We start from the raw sequence: 19,412 nt of genomic DNA, 5'->3' as shown, positions 1-19,412 counted from the left end.
AGACAGGGTCTCGCTCTGCAGTTCAGGCTGGCCTTGAGCTCACTTTGTAGCCCAGGCTGGTCTTGAACTCGCAAGGATCCTCCTGCCTCAGCCTCCCGAGTGCTGGGATTACAGGGGTGCGCCACCACGCCTGGCCACCAAATGTTTTTTTCATCAGCTAGAACATCTCAATGTCAAATGAAAATCAGTTTTAGGTTAATTCAGGATGTCTTTCTAAATTACAATTCTCGTGTGTGTGTGTGTGTGTGTGTGTGTGTGTGAGAGAGAGAGAGAGAGAGAGAGAGAGAGAGAGAGAGAAAGAGAGAGAGATATTAAACATTGTTTGGGCTGGGCATGGTGGCACACACCTGTAATCCCAGCACTCAGGAGGCTGAGGCAGGAGGATCTCTGTGAGTTCGAGGCCTGAGGCTCGTCTGGGCTACAAAGTGAGTTTAAGGCCAGCCTGAGCTGCATAGTGAAACCCTGTCTCAAAAAGGCAAAAATAAAGTAAAATAATAAACATTGCTTGGGGACATAATATATTCTTTCTTTCTTTTTTGAGATGCTCACACTCACTAAGCAAGTGCCCACCCTACTCCTCAATGCAATACATGTTTGGCAATTTATTCCCCACACACAGATGCCTGAGCTACTTCTTTTTCTTTTTTTTCTTTTTTTTTTTGAGACAGAGTGTCACTATGTAGAGCGGGCTGTCCTTGAATTCACTTTGTAGCACAGGCTGCCCTCGAACTCAAGCATACACCGCCATGCATGCCTGGCCCTTTTTAAGACAAATTTTATTTTTTAATTTTTTTTTTTGCCTGAGTAGCTTCTGTCCTTCCTGTGACACCTAGGAGAAAAAGTATGCTTCTTACTGGTTGTAGTGACACACAGCTCTAATGCCAGCACCCAGGAGGCTGAAGCAAGTGGATTGTTGTGAGATTGAGGCCAGCTTGGCTACAGAGTGATTGCAAGGCCAACCTGAACTACATGGTGAGATCCTGTCTCATAAATAAGCAAGCTTCTTTCCTGAAGCCTTCAACCCAAGTAACCACAAGAGATGGAGTCAGAGGAGACTCTATAACTGGCCATTTGTTCCCAGCTGTTGCTAAAATGAGCTGGGCCCCTCCAGGTACCAGGCACCAAGTGGAGTGCACAGGCGCTTCCAAGCCCTCTGCTGCCTCAGTGAGGTGCGCTGTTGTGCTGCTTGAGATAGCAGCTGTGAGGGCAGCTTGGGGACCAGTGTACAGGTCTGCATCCCAGGGTCCAGAGAGATGTGTGCAGGGCCCTGGAGGCCCATGGAAGACCAAGGGCAGGTAAGGGACACAGTTTGGGCTGTGATGCGTGCAGCAGCTCCTTAGCCATCTGGGACTCCTCCCTCACCCTTTGTCACTGCTCAGTGCTGCCTCTTTCCACTGAGACCCCCCCGCCCCTTTCAGAAGTACCTGGTAGGGCTCTGTCACCTTCTCCCACCACAACTCTGCCTGCTCCAACAAACCCACAGCATCTATAGAGTGAGGTTTTGTTTTGTGTTGTGTTGTGCTTTGTTTTGTTTTGTTTTTTGAGACAGGATCTCGCTATTCAGCTCAGGCTGGCCTTGAGCTTACTTTGTAGCCCAGGCTGGCCTTGAACTCACAATGATCCTCCTGCCTCAGCCTCCTGAGTTCTGGGATTACAGGTGTGCACCACCACACCCAGCTGGAGTGAGGTCTTCTTACTGCCCTTCATTAAATCCCCTTCAACTGTCTCACTACATACTTCTCACTATACCTGTCTGCAAAGGCAGAAGGCTACTGTGAACAAGGACGTGGGAAGCTCATGTATGTCCATGTGTGTTATGTTCTTGCATGTGTGTATACCTATGCTATCATGCAAGTGTATGCATGGATGTGTGTATGTGTGTATGAGTGTATGTAGGTCTATGCCATGAGAATCTGCAGGTGGGTGAGACAGTGGGCTCCCCCTGGGACTGAGCCTCATGTGCCCTGCAGGTACTTCAACTGCAGCTCTCCAGGGGTCCAGGCCTGCAGCCTTCCTGCCTCTTGCTGTATCAACCCCCAGGAAGATGGAGCATCAGTGAATACCCAGTGTGGCTTTAGGGTACTACGCCTGGACCAGGCCGTGGCTGGGCAAGTTGTACACCTGGAGGGCTGCAGCCCCCGGCTGCAGCAGTGGCTGCTGAGGAACATTCAGGCCATAGGTGCCTGCGCCATTGTCATCGTGCTGGTACAGGGAGCTGAGCTCCTGCTGGCCACCCAGCTGCTGTGGGCCCTAGCTGCCCAAAAGGTAGTGGAAGACTTGGGGCCAGGCCCTCCCCGAACATGAAACTACCTGTGCTGTCTTCCCCACTGGGCAGGGTCAAGGGAGGGAGAGATCAGGTACAGGCTGGGCTTTAGGCTTCCCCTGGCTAGCCTGCAATGGGGGGGTAGTCCAAGTAATTCACCCTGGGACCCCTCCCTCTCCATCCTGTACCCCCTTCCTTCCTATGGTTCCTGAGCCCTACAATCAACTTTGCATCACTACCTGATGTCGCTCTGGCTTTCTTGAGGACCCACACAGCCCCCCATCCCTTGCAAAGACTTCCTATCTGACTGGTGTGAAGAGCACAAGTTGTGGGTACTTGCCTCTTACCCTGGACCTGACCTGCCTCTGGCCAGCTCCCAACCCCTCACTTCTTCACTTATAGGGGCCCCTCCCCGTTTCCAGAGTGTGGTGGGGTTGAGGGTAAGGCCAAGGCCTCTCCTGCCAGAAGGGGTTTTTGGGAGGAGGGCACACTGCCACTGAAGAGTACCATTCCTGTGGTAAACTACCAATTTCAAGGGGCCAAGTGAGAAATTCTTATACCCTGCAACCGCCACCAGGTCAAGATGGGGAAGTCCCCAGACACTCAGGCTCCCTGCCGCAGAGGTCAGCTCAGCTCTGACTTCATCTCCAGAGTCAGTGTTGGCCCATTTGTGATTGTCCTGTAAGCAGAATCACAGAGTACCCTTCCAAGAATCACTGTCTGATCATTCCTGTGGGAAGACATGGCCACCCTGGTCAGGAGCACTTGGGACCCGTGTGTGCCACAGACCGCTTGCACAGGTGTGTGAGGGTGACTCCTGTGTGGTGTCAGGAATGGGATCCCCTGGTCACAGTGGGCACATGTTTGGCTGGGATGTAGGCTCCTGACAGGATCTCTGTGCTTTGGTTTCCTTGCCTGGGAGATAGAGAGATGAGCTCCTCCCCCTGCCCCCCGGTATGTGGGCCTTGCCAGTTCCCACCTTCCCAGTAAGGATGGCCCTGGCCACCTACACATACTGCTGACTGTGGCCACTGGGAGAAGGTAGGGACATAGCCTAATTCATGTGCCATGTTGCCAAGGCTCTGTAACTTGAGTATGTGCTCCATGGGTTTATGCATTTTCTACTTGGCCAGGCCATCCCACCCCCACTGCCCACCGCCCTGCACCTTCCTCCACGTGTCTGGGCCAAAGCAGCCCTCACTTTCAGGTCCAGCACCGCCCCCCCTCCCCCGCCAGACATTTCAGACAAACAAGAATACACTAATTTATTTTGAAACAGGGGCAGCAAAGGTGGGCCATGTTGGAAAGGTTGAGTGGGAGATGAGTGGGAGAACATTGTCTCACTGCATGTGCTGTAGACTCCTGACCCATCATGTGCCACCCAGGTCACCCAGCTGGGAGGGAAGTGCAGGGCCTGGGGTATGGGGGATACTCCCATGTGCATTCCAGCCTCAAAGGGGGAAGAGCCTGGGACGGGCCACCTGCAGACCTGAGGGGGTAGGCCAGGGTCTTTGGAAGGTGAGCAGGGTGTCCTGGGGGAGGTTGGGGGGCTCCTGGTAGCTGGTATCCAGAGCCTGAGGTCATCCCACCCTGGAGCCCAGATATAAGTAGGACTGGAGGCTCTGGACAGGGCCCCTGAGTGAGCCTCACAGAGGGCACCTGGAGGGTCCAGGGCTCCTGGCAGCTGTTGGGCTAGATGATGCCATACTGGGCCAGCTCATGCAGCTCCAGGTGGTTGAAGGCCTCCCAAGGGCAGATGACTGTGATGTCTGCAGGAGGGGCATGGTCAGGGAGGAGCCATGGTCCTGGGGCCACCCCATCCTATGGCTCTGTTTTCCATATCCCAAGAGGAGACCACAGTTGGCCCAATAAGAGCACATGCCCCGGGTGCAGGCCCTCCCCAGGACATATTAGTTAGGGGGGCATGTCAAACTGGGCCCCACCCAGCAGAGGGGGTACAGCAGTCCTGAGGGTAGAGCTGGGGAAGGAGGCCCTTGCAAACAGGGCAGCGAGGGTTCCTTCTGGTCCTCATGCTGGTGAACCTACTTCCTGGGCCCCTCATTCAGTAGCGAATGAAGAGGCGATGTTGGGGGAGAAATAGGCAATACCCTGAGTAGTAAGCAGGGAAGGCTGTGGGCGGCTCTTCAGGATTCTTACCTGTTCCCAGGCCTTCCATTCCAGGGATGTCATCCCCAAACCTACAAAGACACAGAAGTGGTCAGGATGGTGGCCTGACGTCAGGACCTAGCCTTCCAGCTGCTGGGCTAACAAGAGGGGTTCCTCCCATGGACACAGGCTGAGGTGGCTGCCTAGAGAATCACACTGGGGCCCAGGGGTTGTGGGCAGGCATGTGGGTAAGAGAAGGGCGGGGACTGTGGTGGGTGTGGGATGGTATGAGTGTGCCTGCTGTGTGTAGGTGTGGTGTGGTGTGTCCCTCGAAGCCTTGTGAGCTGGAGACCCACTCTCATGTAGCAGTACTGAGAGGCGGTAGAGCCTTAAGGGGGGGCCTAGTGAAGGATGATTAGGTCACATGGATTAATGGGGTTCTTGCAGGACCCAGTTATGACCCCATAAAATGAGCATGAGCTTGGGGACTCCCCACTCTCAGCTTCTCATCTCACCATGTGATCTGTCTGTCCTTTTTTGCACCTTTTGCTGGTGCTCCCGCCATGATGCCTTCTGCCATGTTGCAAAGGAGCCACAGTGCCCTCAAGGTGGAACCATGGGGCTTGCCCCACCTGGGACTTGCAGCCTTCCAAACTGTGAGCTAAATAAGCTTCTTTTCTGCATAAAGTATCCAGCCTCTGGTATTTTGTCATAGCAACAGAAAAACAGCAAGCAGGGCCTCTGAGTGCGCACATGGCTGTGGCAGGCTTGTGTGTACACAGATGCGTGTGGATGGGGTACACACACATTGCTGATATGAGGCAGTGGCTGAATCTCCGAGTGGCAGTGGGTTGCTTTCCAGACCATCTTGACTGTGGCACGTGGAGTTGGTGACAGCCCTTCCTGCCTCAGGCCTCAGGAACTGCCTGGCCCCTGGCTTGGCAGGGGCCAAGAAAGTGGCCAAGTCTCACCCCAGCCTCCACCTCATCTTCCTGTGCAGCTTGGGGGACCGCCACTCCACCCTTTGCGAGGCTCCCATTCCCGGGTCCTGCTTACCCTTGGACGCCTTTCTTGGGGGGCTTGCTCTTGAACTGCCTGGTTTGCCGCTGCTTAAACTTGGGTGGCCCCTTCCTGGGGGTGACAGGTCCTCCTATCACCCTGGTGGCTGACCGGATCTCAGCCTTGGGCACCTCCAGGTTCATGGTGAGGATGGCAGAGATACTGCAGTGACCCCTGGCTTCTGGATGCCCTCAGGTTGGGCAGGACTCCTCATGCAGGCTGAGGGCCAACAAAATGGGGGTCCTGGTCAGCCCTTCTGCTCCTGACCCCTGCCCTGGAGCAGAGGATCGGCCCCACCATCCTTCAGTGGCTTCTGCCCCAGAGAGCTTTCTTCTGGCTCCACATGGGTCCCCCCACCCTTGCAGTCATTGCCCTGCCTGGCCCAGACACACATCCCCACTGCTGCTGGCCATACACAGTGCTGGGTGTCCTTCTACCCCATGCAGCATCTGCACCAGACCCACACCCTGGTCATGATGGCCCAAACCAGGACTTCTCACCACCTGTCCTGCAATTACTTGACCACTGAACTTTTGCTCTTTCCTGTAGCCTTGGAGTCTGAATCCAGCTGTCACTGTTGCAAGCTTCTGGGGGTCCCTGCTGGGGCTGGGATGAGACCCTACAGAGCCCCTTCCTGGCCCAGCTGGTCAACCTTACCAGCCTTGGGCCACAGAGCCTTGGGCCTTCCCTTTTTTTTTTTTTGTACCAAGAATCACACTCAGGACCTTGCACTTGCCAGGCAGGTACTGTGTCACTGAGCTATATCCTTGGCCTGACCCAAGCCTTGGGCTGCCCCAGTCAGCCCCGGGCTGCCTCACCCTCCCCAGCCCCCACTCTGCCCCCACACCATGGTCACTCTGTCAAATTCCTAGTTTATTAGCATGCTTGTATGACTCTCTTTGCTCATATTTATGTGCTTATTGTTCTGTTTATTGCCTGTTTTGGGGGGTGGGACAAAGTAATGATGATGGATAATGGCCCATGCAAGGGGAAGGTAGGGGCACCCTAGGAGAAGGGTCCCTATCTCAGGACCAGCTACCTGCTGAGCTGTGTAACCCTCACCTTCCCAGCCCTACTTCACAGAGTCAAACTGAGGTGCAGGGAGGGTGAGGGAGGCTAATATTCTCCTGGGCTCCCAGTGTCCTCCCTCTGTCACCACACTTGGGGCCTGCTTTGAGTCAGTGTCACCTCCTGGCTTTGGTGAGGCTGCTCTGCACGATGCATTGTCCTTGCAGGTGCCACCCAAGGTGACCTCCCCACTCCACACAGCCTCTTCCAAATGCCCTAAGCCCCGATGTCCTTGGCCAAGGACAGCTCAGCTTCCTCTAAGCCTATTAGAGCGGAGAGAGACTCCTAATCTCTCAGGGACTGCACAGAATGTTCTGCACATGCTGCCAGAATATTCTGAGGCTACACATGTGACATGGGCAGAGGCACTGTCCCTGGCCTTAGATCCTCCTAGGAACACCTTTTGGGGTCCCCTCTCCTAAATGACTCCAGCTTTGGGCCAGCACCAGCTATTTGCTGGAGCCCTGGAACTAAGACTGACTATGTGATGAGGACAGGTTGCCCCTCTGTCCCACCTTCTGTCCCCAGGTGCAGCCTCTTTCTTTGGGGCTGGCACCAGGCTGGGAAGAACCCAGCCTCATAAGCCTAATGGTCCTGATTGCTCAGCCCTGTGGCTCCCAACCCCTTGCTTCCAGACAGCTGCTTCCAGGAAGCTGAGGCAGATCTCCTCTCCAAGTCATGGGTTCGTGGTGGGCAGCTGGTGTCCTGGTGGAGATCCCATGGGAATCCTGTGACTGGCACCACCTAGTCACCTGATCTTATGTGGCCTGAGGGTTCCAGACCATTACATCGCTGGCCTTGGGGACAGTGGTACACCATCTGATACCAGGAGCAAAGAAATGGTCAGCAGTGTCCCCTCTAAAGGATGACGGTGGGGGTAGACTACTGAAGAGCCCAGAGCTTAGCCAAGGTGCTGAAGGCCTGTGGGGCCCCCCTGCCCTGGGTGGATGGGAAGATACCTGTTGCCAGGAAAGGCAACGGAGGTGGGTTACTACTCACCAGATGCTAGACAGGTCTCGGGGCCACAGGTGCCGGTGGTTGGATGTGGCTCAACAGAGCACTGGTGCTGGCATTTATCCTGCTGCAGTGAGCGGATTAAGACTCTTCTCTGATGCTACACTAATGGGATTGTTGGCTCCCAAGGATTCTAGAGGCAGGCAGAGGGCTGAAGTGAGGTCAGGGACCTGAAGGAAGGACACTTGGCACGTAGCAGAAACAGGGAGGCAGGTATGATCCCAAACAGCCCACAGGTGGGTCTCTCCCTCCAGAATCACACAGCCATCTTACAGATGGCTCTGGCCAGTGGTTTCCTTCTTCCTTCACTTTGAGTCCTAATCACTGAAGAACTCACCTCTGTGGATCCTCATGCTGTGTAGCCCAGCCCCTATCCATTTCTTTGGTCTCAGATTCAATCCCTGCCTCTTGCTCTGACCCCAGAGACTTTGCACCTGCTTCTCTATGTAGTAGTTCCTGCGCCTCTCCTTTTATCCCTAACTCCTTCTTCCTGGGTCTCCAGACCTCTGACCAGTGTTACTTCTTGGGGCAGCAACTCCAGGTAGACCAGGGTGCCTGTTTCAGCTACGACCCTTCTCCCTCACACTCATGGTGTTTCTAAGTGTGCATGATTCCTTTGTATTCCGATAGGGAGGAGAATAAGCTGGATAGATTTCTACCAGTTCCCCAAGTCCAGCCTGGGGACTTCACTGCTACTCAGTAGGAACCTGCAGGCTGAATGGATGATGACAAGATCCCAGCCAGTGTGGCAGAGCCAGTGAGCTTCGTTGCTCTACACCCAGGAGGTGGCTTGCCTTCTTAGCATAGGGCAAGGGCAGTGGCTTCTGCAGACGTCTCACAACTCACTGGCCTGTCCCAACTTTTAAACTCCATAATAAGGCTGTTTTCACAGGGCCCAGTGAATATGATATATGTAAACATACACATGTACACATAGAAAACACAGATCTCACCCCTTTGTCTATATTTCTTACCTACTTTTTTTAAATTTTGAGACAGGGTCTTGCTAAGGTGCTAAGTTGCACAGGCTGGGCTTGAACTTGCAATTCTCCTGCCCTAGTGTCTATATTTTTTTTCTTATTTTTTTCTTTTTTTGCAGTACTGGGGATTGAACCCAGGACTTCATACACCTCAAGTAGGCACTCTACCACTGAGCTACAACCTTAGTCCTTTTTAAAAATTTCGTTATTGTTGTTTGGTTTTTTGAGACAGGGTTCTTGCTTTGTAGTGCACAGTGGCCTTGAACTCACTATGTAGCCCAGTCTGCTCTCAAACTCTGGCAATCCTCCTGCCTCAGCCTCTCAAAAGTGCTGGGATTACAGGTGTGTACCACACCAGGCTTTTTTTTTTTTAATTTTTAAGACAGTCTCATTAAGTTGTACAGGTATCCTTGAATTTGTGATCATCCCTCCTCAGCTTCTAGAGGAGCTGGAATTACAGGCATCTACCAACCAGCCTGAGTCTATTCCTTTCTTTGATCTCTCTACATTGCCAACAAGTTCTGGAAGTCCTGAAACACACCAAGCCCTACTGTGCTGCCATCTCTGTAGAAAACCTTTCCAGTCATTCCTGAATGTGTGTGAGTTAGGGCTAGTCTAGCTGCGTCTTGACGGTCTAGGTCTAATAAAGTCACCATCTCATGCTTCTCAGGGCCCACCTGGGGCTGAGTGTTTCCAGACCATACAAATCAGCCTTCCAAGACACCAGCTTGACCTAAGAGTGTTTTATGCCCACTAGTAAGGCATTTACCTTATGGTCTCATGGTTCTATTGTCACAGATCCTTGTTACATAAAACAAGGTACTGGGGAAGAGTCTATGTATCAGCTAAATTCCCTCATGAAATCATTTCACAAGGCTAGTTTTTCTCCTTTTTTTTTTTTTTTGGTACGGGGAATCGAACTCAGAATCTTGTGCCAGGCAGGCACTTATGCTGCCGAGCTACACCCCTGGCCCTAGCTTTTCTCTTAAATGAGGAGACAAAATAGGTATACATATGCTTAATCTCAGCCCTGAACAAACTATTTGCAATCACAGCCTGGAATTATTGGGGAAAGTTGAGGTGGGAAAATTTCCATGAAATGGGGGAGGAGGGTGGGCACTGAGGACCCTGACATAAAGTTCTGCTTTGGGTCATAGTGGCCCAGACTGCAGCTCAGAACCAGGCAAGTGGTTCTGGGGTTGGTGTCCCTGGACTCCTGGTTGTTCCATGGCCAACTACTTTGGGAGTCTTGGCCAGGTAGGTTGGAAGAACAGGTCTGACAGTATCCAGGCTCCTATGGGCTGACTACAGTATCTAGCTGGTAGGAAGGAGGTCTCTCTAGGACCCCAGGAGGGACTGAGGGCAGCTGGATGGATAGGGTCCTTCCCAGAGTGCTCGATGAGAGCTTTCCTCCAGGTGACCAAGTGGCCTTTTCCCAGGTACATGTAAAGTGTAGACAGAGCTGACCTTCAATGGGACATGCAAGATGGTGGAACCTACAGGAGTGTCACTTAGACATTCAGGTAAATGGAGTCTTATTTCACCCTCACAGGCTGGTGAGGGCTGCAGCTGCTTGGCAGATGTATAGTGCCAACTGGTACCCATTTTCTTTGATAAGGTATACAGGCCTTATGGAGAACAGAAATGCTTCCTGTTCAACCACCATGAAGAATGTATTTATTTTCAGAAAAAGTCAATAAACAGTTGCACCTATTGGTTGTGAACAAAGGTGGCCACTGCTGCTTCCAGAGCAGGAGCCACCAGGTTGGTGTCTCTGTCCAGAGTGAGGGTGTCTCAGCCAGACTGGCTCAGCCACCACCTCGTATATGGAGCTGTATCTCCATCTTGAGGAAGGCTTTGAGGTTCTCATCAGCCACATGCTCCTCTAGCGCAGCCAGAGCTCGCTCCCCACCATCCTGGTAGTGCTGCAGCAGTGCCTCCACATACTCCACCCACACACAGTTGGGGCAGCCGCTCATGCAGCAATTTGTTGGGGGCTGGAGCTCAGGTGGCACAGGGTAAAAGGGTTTTGAGGGGTCCCCACTGGGCAGGGAGGTCTTGGGCTGCCTGGTGCTGTCTGCACCTGCTTGAGAGGCCCTCTCCCCATGGTCCACGGCTGATTCTCTTCGGTCATCACCAGACCCCACTCGGCCATGGTGCCTGTGAGGAACACTGCCTCCTCCTGGAAGGCTGGGGCAGCAGTTCCAGCTGGAGACCCAACGGGCTCCCTGAGGATGCAGATAAACATAATTCTTAGGGAAGATGGAAAGGTGTGTCCTGTCCCTGATTCTGGGGATCTTTCAGTCTTCCTGTTGCTGAAGGACAGGTGACTCCATGTCCTCAGCTTCTCCACTCCCACAGGACCTTAGACCTCACCTCTCACCTCTCTAGACTGTTTCCCCATCTGTAAAATGAAATCAAGATGAGGAAGACGTGGCACGACTCATGAGAAGGGCTAAGTTCAGGGTCACGCGTTGAGTGTGCATTCAGCAGATCGGGGCACGGGAGAGGAGTACTCCTGGGCTCCCGGCCTCAGAGCTGTCTCTTCCTGTCTAGCCAGTACGGGTAAGCTCTTCCTCTCCTCTGATGAACCATTCTGCGTCACATCACCTTTACCCTACTTCGCTGTCACATAAGAAGCCCAAGGCTTTGGGCTCAGACTCTAACCCCAGCAACCTCGGGTCTCCCCCACCCCCGAATTTGTCCCAGCTACCCCGACCACCGGCTTCCTACAGACTTCCTACAGCCAATTACAAACTGCCGCGGGCGCGCAGCTCCTCCGTACAGCCGAGCCTCAGGGTCTACAGGCCTTACAAACAAGAGGCGTTGAGTAGATGCCCTGAACGCGAGGGGCTCGGGGGCTAGATGGCCTTCCCACACCTGGGGTGGACGCGGACTCCACATCCTCAACCTCCCCATCCCCAGCATGCCAGTACTTGCCGAGCCGTGCACCGCAGCGCACACAGCCCTACAGGCCCGGGAGACGCTCCGCGGTAGCATTGCCGCGGCAAGTTGTGAGTGGCGGCGGGCCTGCCCAATCCCAGCCTGAAGAGAGGCCGCACCGACCCAATGAGCGTGCGGCTGGGCGCAGGAAGTGGAAGTAGTGTTCGTTCGCGGGCCGCTCGGGAGGGCGGAAATGGCTTCGCTCTCAAAGCGCCTGGTGTGGTAATGGCAGGTGCTGGGCGGCGAGCGGTGGCCCCATCAGGGTCTATGGGACCAGGGAACCCGGGACGGCGGCGGCGGCAGCAGCAACCACGAGGACCGCAAAAATGCTCGGCCCCGCGGCCGGGGCAGTACAGGTGGGTAGTGACCCCGGAGGAGCGGATTTGTTAGCAGGCTTTCCAGCACCCATTCTTAGTAGGCTCACGTCTTCCTCGATGGTGCCTCGGCCCTCTCTCTGCGAAGATCCGTTGAATGTGTAGAGACTTGGATGAATCTGGTTTTGCCTGTGCTGCGTCCCCAGTGCGAGGCCAGCTGTCCCAAGCTCCGCGGATTTTCGGAGTGCCTTTCGCCGCAGCATGCTTGGAGAAAGCAGTTCCAGGGACGGGGTGAGAGGAGCGGGCCTTCTCCCTGCCGGATCCACGGCCCCGCTGCTCTTTTCAGGCTTAGCCACCTTTTCTGATTCTGCTTGTTTTACTTGGGACGGGTCTCACACCCCCACCCCCGGGTTTTCTTTCCCAGCAAAGAAAAGAAGAAAGTGAATTGCAAGCCTAAGAACCAGGATGAACAGGAAATCCCTTTCCGGCTCCGAGAGATCATAAAGAGCCGTGAAGAGATGAAAAAACCCCTCAGTTTCAAGAAGAGAAAGAAAGAGGGTATGTGTGGGCCTCTGATTGGTAGCAGCAGCTTTGTGTGTCTGAATCCCCCCAGTTGCCCACATATTGTACTGCATAGCGTTTCAGGTAGAGGAAACATGCCAAGACCCAGTGCTACAGGAACAGGGCAAGGGAAGCAAGACTGAGGGAAAACCAGTGTCACCAGAACCAAAGCAGGGGGTGGTAGTGGGGCGGTTCCAGAGGAGACTAAATAAAGAAGCCCCTGCAGGGAGGGGGAGCAGCTTAGGGGAACCTCAGGAGCAGGGGGAAAGAAGTTTTTTTTTTTTAAGTGGGTTTTTTTTTGTTTTTTTTTTTGTTTTTTTTTGAATCTTCCAGAGTAGTGGAGATCTATCAGGGGGTTTTAATGGTGATGACCAGTTTATATTTACTTTTTTGTTTTGTTTTGTTTCATTTTTTTTCCGGTACTGGGAATCGAACTCAGGACCTCACGCTTGCCGGGCAGGTGCTGTGCCGCTGAGCTAAATCCCCAGCCCCTGTTTATATTTACTTTGAGGAAAGATCACATCATAATGAAGGGAATGAGTGGCTATGGCTCACCAGTGAGGCTGTCACCAGTGAGAAGTGATGATCCCTTGGACCAGGTTTTGAGGAGCAGGCAGAGAGAGGTGGGTGGATTCGGGGATTTAAGAAAGAAAATTGATCAGACCCCTCTTAAAAGCTTGCCCTTCTCATTCCTTACCCTAGTGTCTAGGTTGGGCCTCATGCCACTCTAGTTATGTTGGGCAACAGTGTCAACATGCTTGTACGTTTTTGTGTGTATATATATTCGTTTTTCCAAACTGATTTTACAGCAATGCTGTTTTATAATTTATGTTTAAATTTTGGCCTTCTCTGGGGCTGGGGATTTAGCTCAGGGGCTGGGGATTTAGCTCAGTGGCAAAAGCGCCTGCCTGGCAAGCGCAAGGTCGTGAGTTCGGTTCCCGGTACCGGAGAAAAACCAAAAAAAAAAAAAAAATTTGGCCTTCTCGCCGGGCATGGTGGCACACGCCTATAATCCCAGCATTTGGGAAGCTGAGGCAGGAGGATCCTTGCGAGTTTGAGGCCAGCCTGGGCTATATAAGTGCATTGGAGGCCAGCCTGAACTGCATAGTGAGACCCTGTCTCAAAAAGACAAATAAATAAATAAATAAAGTTTGGCCTTTTCACCAAAGACATGATGAAATGGAAAGCTAAGAAAGGGGGTTAGAGGAGATACTGACCCAGGTGGAGGGTGGAATTCTTTTTTTGTAGTAGAGCTCTGCCCTCTGGCCTTGTGCGTACTGCACAAGTGCCCTGCCTAGAGCTGTATCCTCAGTCCTGGGTGGCACATTTGTGAATTGTGTTACATTGAATTGGTACTTTATTTTAAAACTATACACCCAGGAAGCTGGGAATGTAGCTCCATTGTAGAGTGCTTACAGAGCGTGCTCAAGGCCCTGAGTTGGATCCCCAGCACTGGATAAAAATTGTGTGTGTGTGTATACGTGTACATGTGTACTCACATATGTGTTAAAGTCAAACGGATCTGAGAGGTATGAAGTGAAATGTGAGCCTCCCTGTCTATAAACCCTGGTCCTTCCTCCAAAGAAATCTTTTTTTTTTTGGTTTTTCTCCGGTACCGGGAACTGAACCCATGACCTTGCGCTTGCCAGGCAGGCGCTTTGCCGCTGAGCTAAATCCCCAGTCCCCTCTCCAAAGAAATCTTTGTTCATTTTCTGTATAACCTTTCCTGGAGAGATATTATTCATATTTTCACACCTTTGCTATTTAAACCTCTTCCTTCATCCTATATATTGCTCTATGGCCTGTGTCCATTTATAGGGCCTTTCCACATTCATATCTGTAGCTCTGTTGGGCTTACTTCAGTAGCTGGGTAATGAAATTTGTGGATGAGCAGAGGGAATTTATTTATCCAGGCACTTCGGGGCAGTTATTTTTGTTTTTTTTTTTTTTTTTTTTTTTTTTTTGGAGACAAGGTCTTGATATGCAGTTCAGACTGGCCTTGAGCTCACTTTATAGCCCAGGCGGGTCAGGAACTTGCAACAATCCTCCTGCCCCAGCCTCCCGAGTGCTGGGATTACAGGTGTGTGCCACCACGCCTGACTCTCATTGGTTTTTTTCAGTTGTGCCACAGTGGATGTCGTTGACCCACACCAGCAGGCTGTGAGGTCACTGCTGCAGGGATGACTTAAACTGGGCATTTTAGATCCTCTTTGGCTGCCACGTCCAGCACAGCTTTTGAAACTTCAGAGGGAGGACAGTGGGGGTAGGGAGGTGGGGTGAAGAAATACAGGAATCAACATATAAAAGCTGAGGTCAAGTGGAGCCCTCTCTCCTGGTAGGAGAGAATGAACTGCCCAGCACCTGCGTCGCATTTATTTATACCATCAGCATATGAATAAGTTCATGGAGAGTTTAATGGGGACAGGAAGAATAATCTATTAGCAGAACAGTCAGCATGTCTTGGTGGCTTCATGGGAAACAAGGGAGAAAACCGTGTTATCTCAAGTCAAGGTCAAGTCACTATAGCAACTGTTTATGGTGCACACTTCTCATGGGGCCCTGCCAAACTCATGAGAGGCAGTGATTTGTCCTAGATACCCGAGGTACAGACAGCTTTGCTCCCAACATTTGGCTGCTTCCACTTGAGCCTGATCTTCTCTTTCTATTGTCTTGGGAGGGGAAGTGAGCTTGGATCCCTTGGCTGGCACCATCTACTCCCTCCTGACTGATGCCACATCTTTTCTGGGGTCTTCATTTGTCCTTAGCCCAGGTGGCCTTCAGGAATACTCTGGAGATGGAAGCAAAGGGAGCAGAACCAGATATCATGGTTCCCAAGTTCAAGCAGAGGAAAGGGGAGTCTGATGGGGCTTACATCCAGCGCATGGAGCAGGAGACCCAGCACGTTCTGTTCCTCAGCAAGAACCAGACCAGCCGGCAGCCAGAGGTGCAGGCAGCTCCCAAGAAGGAGAAATCTGAGCGGAAAAAAGCGTGAGTTGGGGGCAAGAGGGATCATGGTCTGCGTGGAAATCCCACGGAGGCAGAGATGATGGGTTCTACAGTAACATTTTGTTGCCACATCAGCCCCTACCTATACCAATTCAGGAAAACTGAGGGAAGAACTTAAAATCCTGGTAAGGGCAGAGCTCAGTGGGGTGGAGGTGGGGGCTCAGGTCATGCAAAGACCTTGCTTTGTTTTTTTTTTTTTTTTTTTTCTGGAAGAGCATGAAGGCTTCCGGGGCCAGTTGTCTACCTTAGGCTGGGTACTAGCCACTGAAATGTCCCTGAGAGAATCAGTATTGAAATATATATATTGGGGGGGGAATCTGTTTGATTTTTTTTTTTTTCCCGGTACCGGGAATCGAACTCATGACCTTGCGCTTGCCAGGCAGGCACTGTGCCACTGAGCTAAATCCCCAGCCTGGTCTGTTTTTTGAGACAGGGTCTCACTATGCAGTTCAGGCTGGCCCTGAGCTTACTTTGTAGCCTAGGCTGGTCTCAAACTTGCAACGATCCTCCTGCCTCAGCCTCTTGAGTGCTGGGATTAGAGTTGTGGGCCACCACGTGCTGCGAGAATCAGTATTGTATAGGGCTTCGGGTGAAGCTGACATGTAGCCCTTGCCTAGACCTGGATTGAGCTGTCTCCAGTGTTCTCCTTCCTTGTCCAAAAGAGATTCCCACCCCCTCCAAAAAAATAAATAAAATTTTAAAAAAAGAGATTCCAGAGCCTTTGGCTTGGTAATTTATACAAGTTCTATCACTGCTCAGCCTGGTGTTTTCATCTGTAAAGTAAATCAAGATGTCACTGTCATGAGGTTTAGTTATACTTGTACAATTACTAAGGATGGTGTCAGGACCAAGCCTCCCCTCTCCTGCCTGCCTTGATTTCCCTCCTGGCCTGTGGGAGTGTAGGGAGTTAGTTTCAACAAGCAGTGTTCTTTCCTTATTTTTTCCTCCAGTACTAGGGATTGAACTCAGGGCCTTTGTACTGAGCTACACCCCTGGCCCATCTAAAAAAAAGTTTGTTTTTTTTTTGTCTTTTTGAGATAGCATCTCGCTATGCAGTTCAGGCTAGCCTTGAGCTCCCTCTGTAGCCCAGGCTGGTCTCAAACTTGCAACAATCCTCCTGCCTCAGCCTCCTGAGTGCTGGGATTACAAGCATGTGCCGCCACGCGCAGCTAAAAATTTTTTTACTTTGAGACAGGGTCTCACTAGTTGGCCAAACTAGGCTCAGACTTGCCATTCAACTGCTTCAGCTTCCTACAGTGCTGGGATTACAGGTGTGCACCACCACACCTGGCTAAGCAGTGCTTTGTGAGATGCCTTTACCACAACTTTCCAGATTAACCAACCCAAGGTTTTATCATAATTAAAGTAGCTGGGCGTGGTGGTGTACGCCTGTAATCCCAACATTTGGGAGGCTGAGGCAGGAGTAGGAGGATCGTCAGGAGTTCCACACCAGCTTGGGCTACATAGTGAGTTAAATGCCAACCTCAACTACATAGTGAGACCCTGCCTCAAAAACAAACAATAACAATGAAGTTAAGATAAAAATTGCTGCAAGGTAGCAATTTTTCCTTTTTGCTAGCACAGGCAAGTTTTTTGTTTTTTGAGACAGGGTCTGACTGTGTAGTTAGGCTGGCCTTGCAAACCTAAGGTGATTCTCCTGCCTGAGCCTCCCAAGTGCTGGGATTACAGGGGTGAGCCACCATGCCTGGCAAGGATGTTATCTTTTTGATTCTAAAGATCTGCAGAGTAGATAGGTTGTAGAGTCTCCCTTTTTCTGAGTTCTTGAAGTACTTATAGTCATATTAGGCAAGAAAATTACATCCTAGAAAACTTAGTTCTTATATAGCCTAAAGCCACAATGGTTTCCAAACTTATCGTAAGACCATAGAATTCACAGTCCCCATAAGGTGCTACAACACATCTCTGGGACTTTGGTAGGCCATTTGGTTAAAGCAGCACAGCCAGCACTTGGGGCACGATAGTTCTCCATAGTATGGTTGTCCTGTGCATTGTAGAACACTTGGCAGTATCCATATCCTGTCCAGTGTTACAGCCCAGAATGCCCACGGGTGTTATCAGATGTTTCCTGGGGCTGACAGCTACTAACTGGGAAGTCTCGAAGGGTATGGTGGACGCAGAGCTCACTTGGATGGTGGGTTGTAGCTTTGGAGATGGTGAAGGGTATGGAGACTAACAGTGGTTGGCAGGGCTCAGGTCTCATCTCTGCCCCTGGGTACCTCTTGAGGGTAGGATGGCCCTTGCTTCCTCCAGGTTGGGATGAGCAGTTAGGAATTTGGAAGGCATCATGCTTTCTTCCCAGGTTTCAGAAACGGCGACTGGATAAAGCCCGGCAGAAAAAGGAGGAGAGGGCTGTGGAGCGGCTGGAGCAGGAGCTACTGCAAGGTAACCCTTTATAAAGTGACTCTATGCAGACCAGGGCCTGCTCTTCCCACCAGCCCCCTTATTTCCTTGAGTCCACAGCTGGCAGGCTAGCAGATGAGTCCATGTTCTGCGTCCTGGCCTTGCGAGCAGGGAGCGTGGGGATTTGAGGGTGGCAGGGGCCGTGGGCACCAGGGCCAAGGTGATATGTAAGCAGCAGGCCTTTGTTCCCTCTGTTCCCCCAGACACTGTGAAGTTTGGAGAGGTTGTCCTACAGCCACCAGAGCTGACTGCCCAGCCCAGGAGGAGCACAAGCAGAAACCAGGTATGCAGGGTCTAGGTGCACAGGAGGTGGCAGAGTTACCAGTCTTTTCTCCAGAGCTGCCAGGGAATAAGAGCCAAGACCAGTGCTTGTGTCTGCTGTAGGGTGCACCCCCAACACCTCACTGGACTGAGAGCTGTTAGACAGTTGCAGCCCTTGCCATCACCCCTGAATCCCACCCTGTGTCTTACCCTTCTTTCTTCCTCAGGCTGGCAAGAAGTCGCTGATGCTGAAGATGCTTTTGAGCCCTGGCAGTGTATCCCAGAAGCCTCAGGGCGCCTCACTGGCCCGGCAGCGGATTGTGGAGGAGGAACGGGAGCGGGCTGTGCAGGCCTACCGGGCCCTGAAGAAGCTGCGACAGCAGCAGGGGGTGTCACCACCACAGCCACTGGGCCACACTTCCCAGAGGAAGCCCAAGGTGCCTCTGTGATGGAGAAACTCAGGAGCCTGGTACCCCTAGAAATTGGCCAGGGTTTGCCACCCCTAAGCCAAGGAGAGATGGCAGATCCTTTTCCAAATAATGGCCCACACACCAGCTCTCAATGTGGAGAGTTTCTAGATCTTTTCTCTCAATTGTTACCCCTAAGGATAGCCCTTTCCTAGTCATCAGTGAGGGGGCTGTGTCTCATACATGGTTACTCCCCCGTAGTTTGGGGCCAGTGTCTTGTATCTGAGCCTAGCTTCATTCTGCAGCAAAGTCCAGGCTCAGGGAACCCAGGGCCACTTTAAGAAGCACCCAGTCCTAAAATGACTCTGAACACCAATTAATTACTGAGACTGTTGATGTACGTCAGTTCAGTATTAAGAGGCTCCCTCAGGGTCAGCCCAAGCAGGGACCAGGCAGGGTGCATCAGCAGGCCAGTAGCACAGCAAGCAGAAGCCTGGGTACAGTTGATCCCTAGACCACCTATGGGGTTTTCACAGGGAGCCAGGACCTTGGCTCACCTATTAGTGGGCCGCCCAGGGACAGAAGACCCTTAGCCCAGGTTGGTTGGAATAGAGATACATCCAGAGGGTAGGAACATGTCTGTGACCCACCTAACAGGTCTCTGGAAAATGAGGCAGGCAAAGTGGCCTGGGATGGAGCCTTCCTGGGACCCTGGTTAGGCAGCAAGTGCCGAAGGAGGGAGCACCTGGCCCTCAGCACGAGGTGAATGAAAGCAGAGGTGTGAAGGCCTTCAGGACCCTGCCACTGCAAAGGTGCTCCCAGAGATCTCACCAAATCCCAAATCCACAATCCACGAGGAGCATTGTAAAGTGCTAGAGTTTTGTGTGATCTTTTAATCCCCTTCCCCAAGTTTGCATTTTACAGAATGAACTTGATTAAGATTTTTGCTATTTTTGAAATCAGTGCTCAAAAATAAATAAAAAAATAAACAACAACAACAAAAAAGAAA

The 19,412-nt window shown here is 51.9% G+C and overlaps 4 protein-coding genes across 6 annotated transcripts in view; 2 read left to right on the top strand and 2 right to left on the bottom strand.

Annotated features, from left to right (window-relative positions):
• Tspan10 (tetraspanin 10) overlaps positions 1 to 2,908 on the top strand; it is a 6,349-nt gene extending 3,441 nt beyond the window's left edge. For both annotated transcript variants that reach the window (XM_005407270.2, XM_005407269.2), the window contains exon 3: positions 1,971 to 2,908. In XM_005407270.2, coding sequence (XP_005407327.1) covers positions 1,971 to 2,304 — 334 coding nt within the window. In that variant the 3' untranslated portion in view covers positions 2,305 to 2,908. The remainder of the gene's footprint in view (positions 1 to 1,970) is intronic.
• A 619-nt stretch (positions 2,909 to 3,527) lies between these two features.
• On the bottom strand, positions 3,528 to 7,641 carry Pde6g (phosphodiesterase 6G, cGMP-specific, rod, gamma). Its single transcript, XM_005407267.2, has 4 exons — positions 7,496 to 7,641; positions 5,426 to 5,647; positions 4,421 to 4,461; positions 3,528 to 4,032 (listed from the first exon to the last, which is right to left on the bottom strand). The coding sequence occupies exons 2-4, from the start codon at positions 5,569 to 5,571 to the stop codon at positions 3,956 to 3,958; spliced, it is 264 nt and encodes an 87-aa protein (XP_005407324.1). The 5' UTR covers positions 5,572 to 5,647; positions 7,496 to 7,641; the 3' UTR covers positions 3,528 to 3,955.
• Positions 7,642 to 10,144: 2,503 nt separating this feature from the next.
• Positions 10,145 to 11,532, bottom strand: Oxld1 (oxidoreductase-like domain containing 1). Its single transcript, XM_005407268.2, has 2 exons — positions 11,431 to 11,532; positions 10,145 to 10,718 (listed from the first exon to the last, which is right to left on the bottom strand). Exons 1-2 carry the CDS (start codon positions 11,488 to 11,490, stop codon positions 10,299 to 10,301), a joined length of 480 nt encoding a protein of 159 aa, XP_005407325.1. The 5' UTR covers positions 11,491 to 11,532; the 3' UTR covers positions 10,145 to 10,298.
• A 12-nt stretch (positions 11,533 to 11,544) lies between these two features.
• Ccdc137 (coiled-coil domain containing 137) lies at positions 11,545 to 19,412 on the top strand. Of its 2 annotated transcripts, none has more exons than XM_005407266.2 (6): positions 11,545 to 11,789; positions 12,172 to 12,305; positions 15,074 to 15,296; positions 17,635 to 17,717; positions 17,939 to 18,018; positions 18,224 to 19,412. In XM_005407266.2, exons 1-6 carry the CDS (start codon positions 11,560 to 11,562, stop codon positions 18,443 to 18,445), a joined length of 972 nt encoding a protein of 323 aa, XP_005407323.1. In that variant the 5' UTR covers positions 11,545 to 11,559; the 3' UTR covers positions 18,446 to 19,412. The 2 variants fall into 2 exon arrangements, with proteins under 2 accessions (XP_005407323.1, XP_013361505.1); XM_013506051.1 differs by having other exon boundaries at positions 11,693 to 12,038.

The sequence above is a fragment of the Chinchilla lanigera genome, unplaced genomic scaffold, assembly GCF_000276665.1.
Source record: "Chinchilla lanigera isolate Chin_1 unplaced genomic scaffold, ChiLan1.0 scaffold00105, whole genome shotgun sequence".
NCBI lineage: Eukaryota > Metazoa > Chordata > Mammalia > Rodentia > Chinchillidae > Chinchilla > Chinchilla lanigera.
This window is presented reverse-complemented; position numbering and strand designations above follow the sequence as displayed.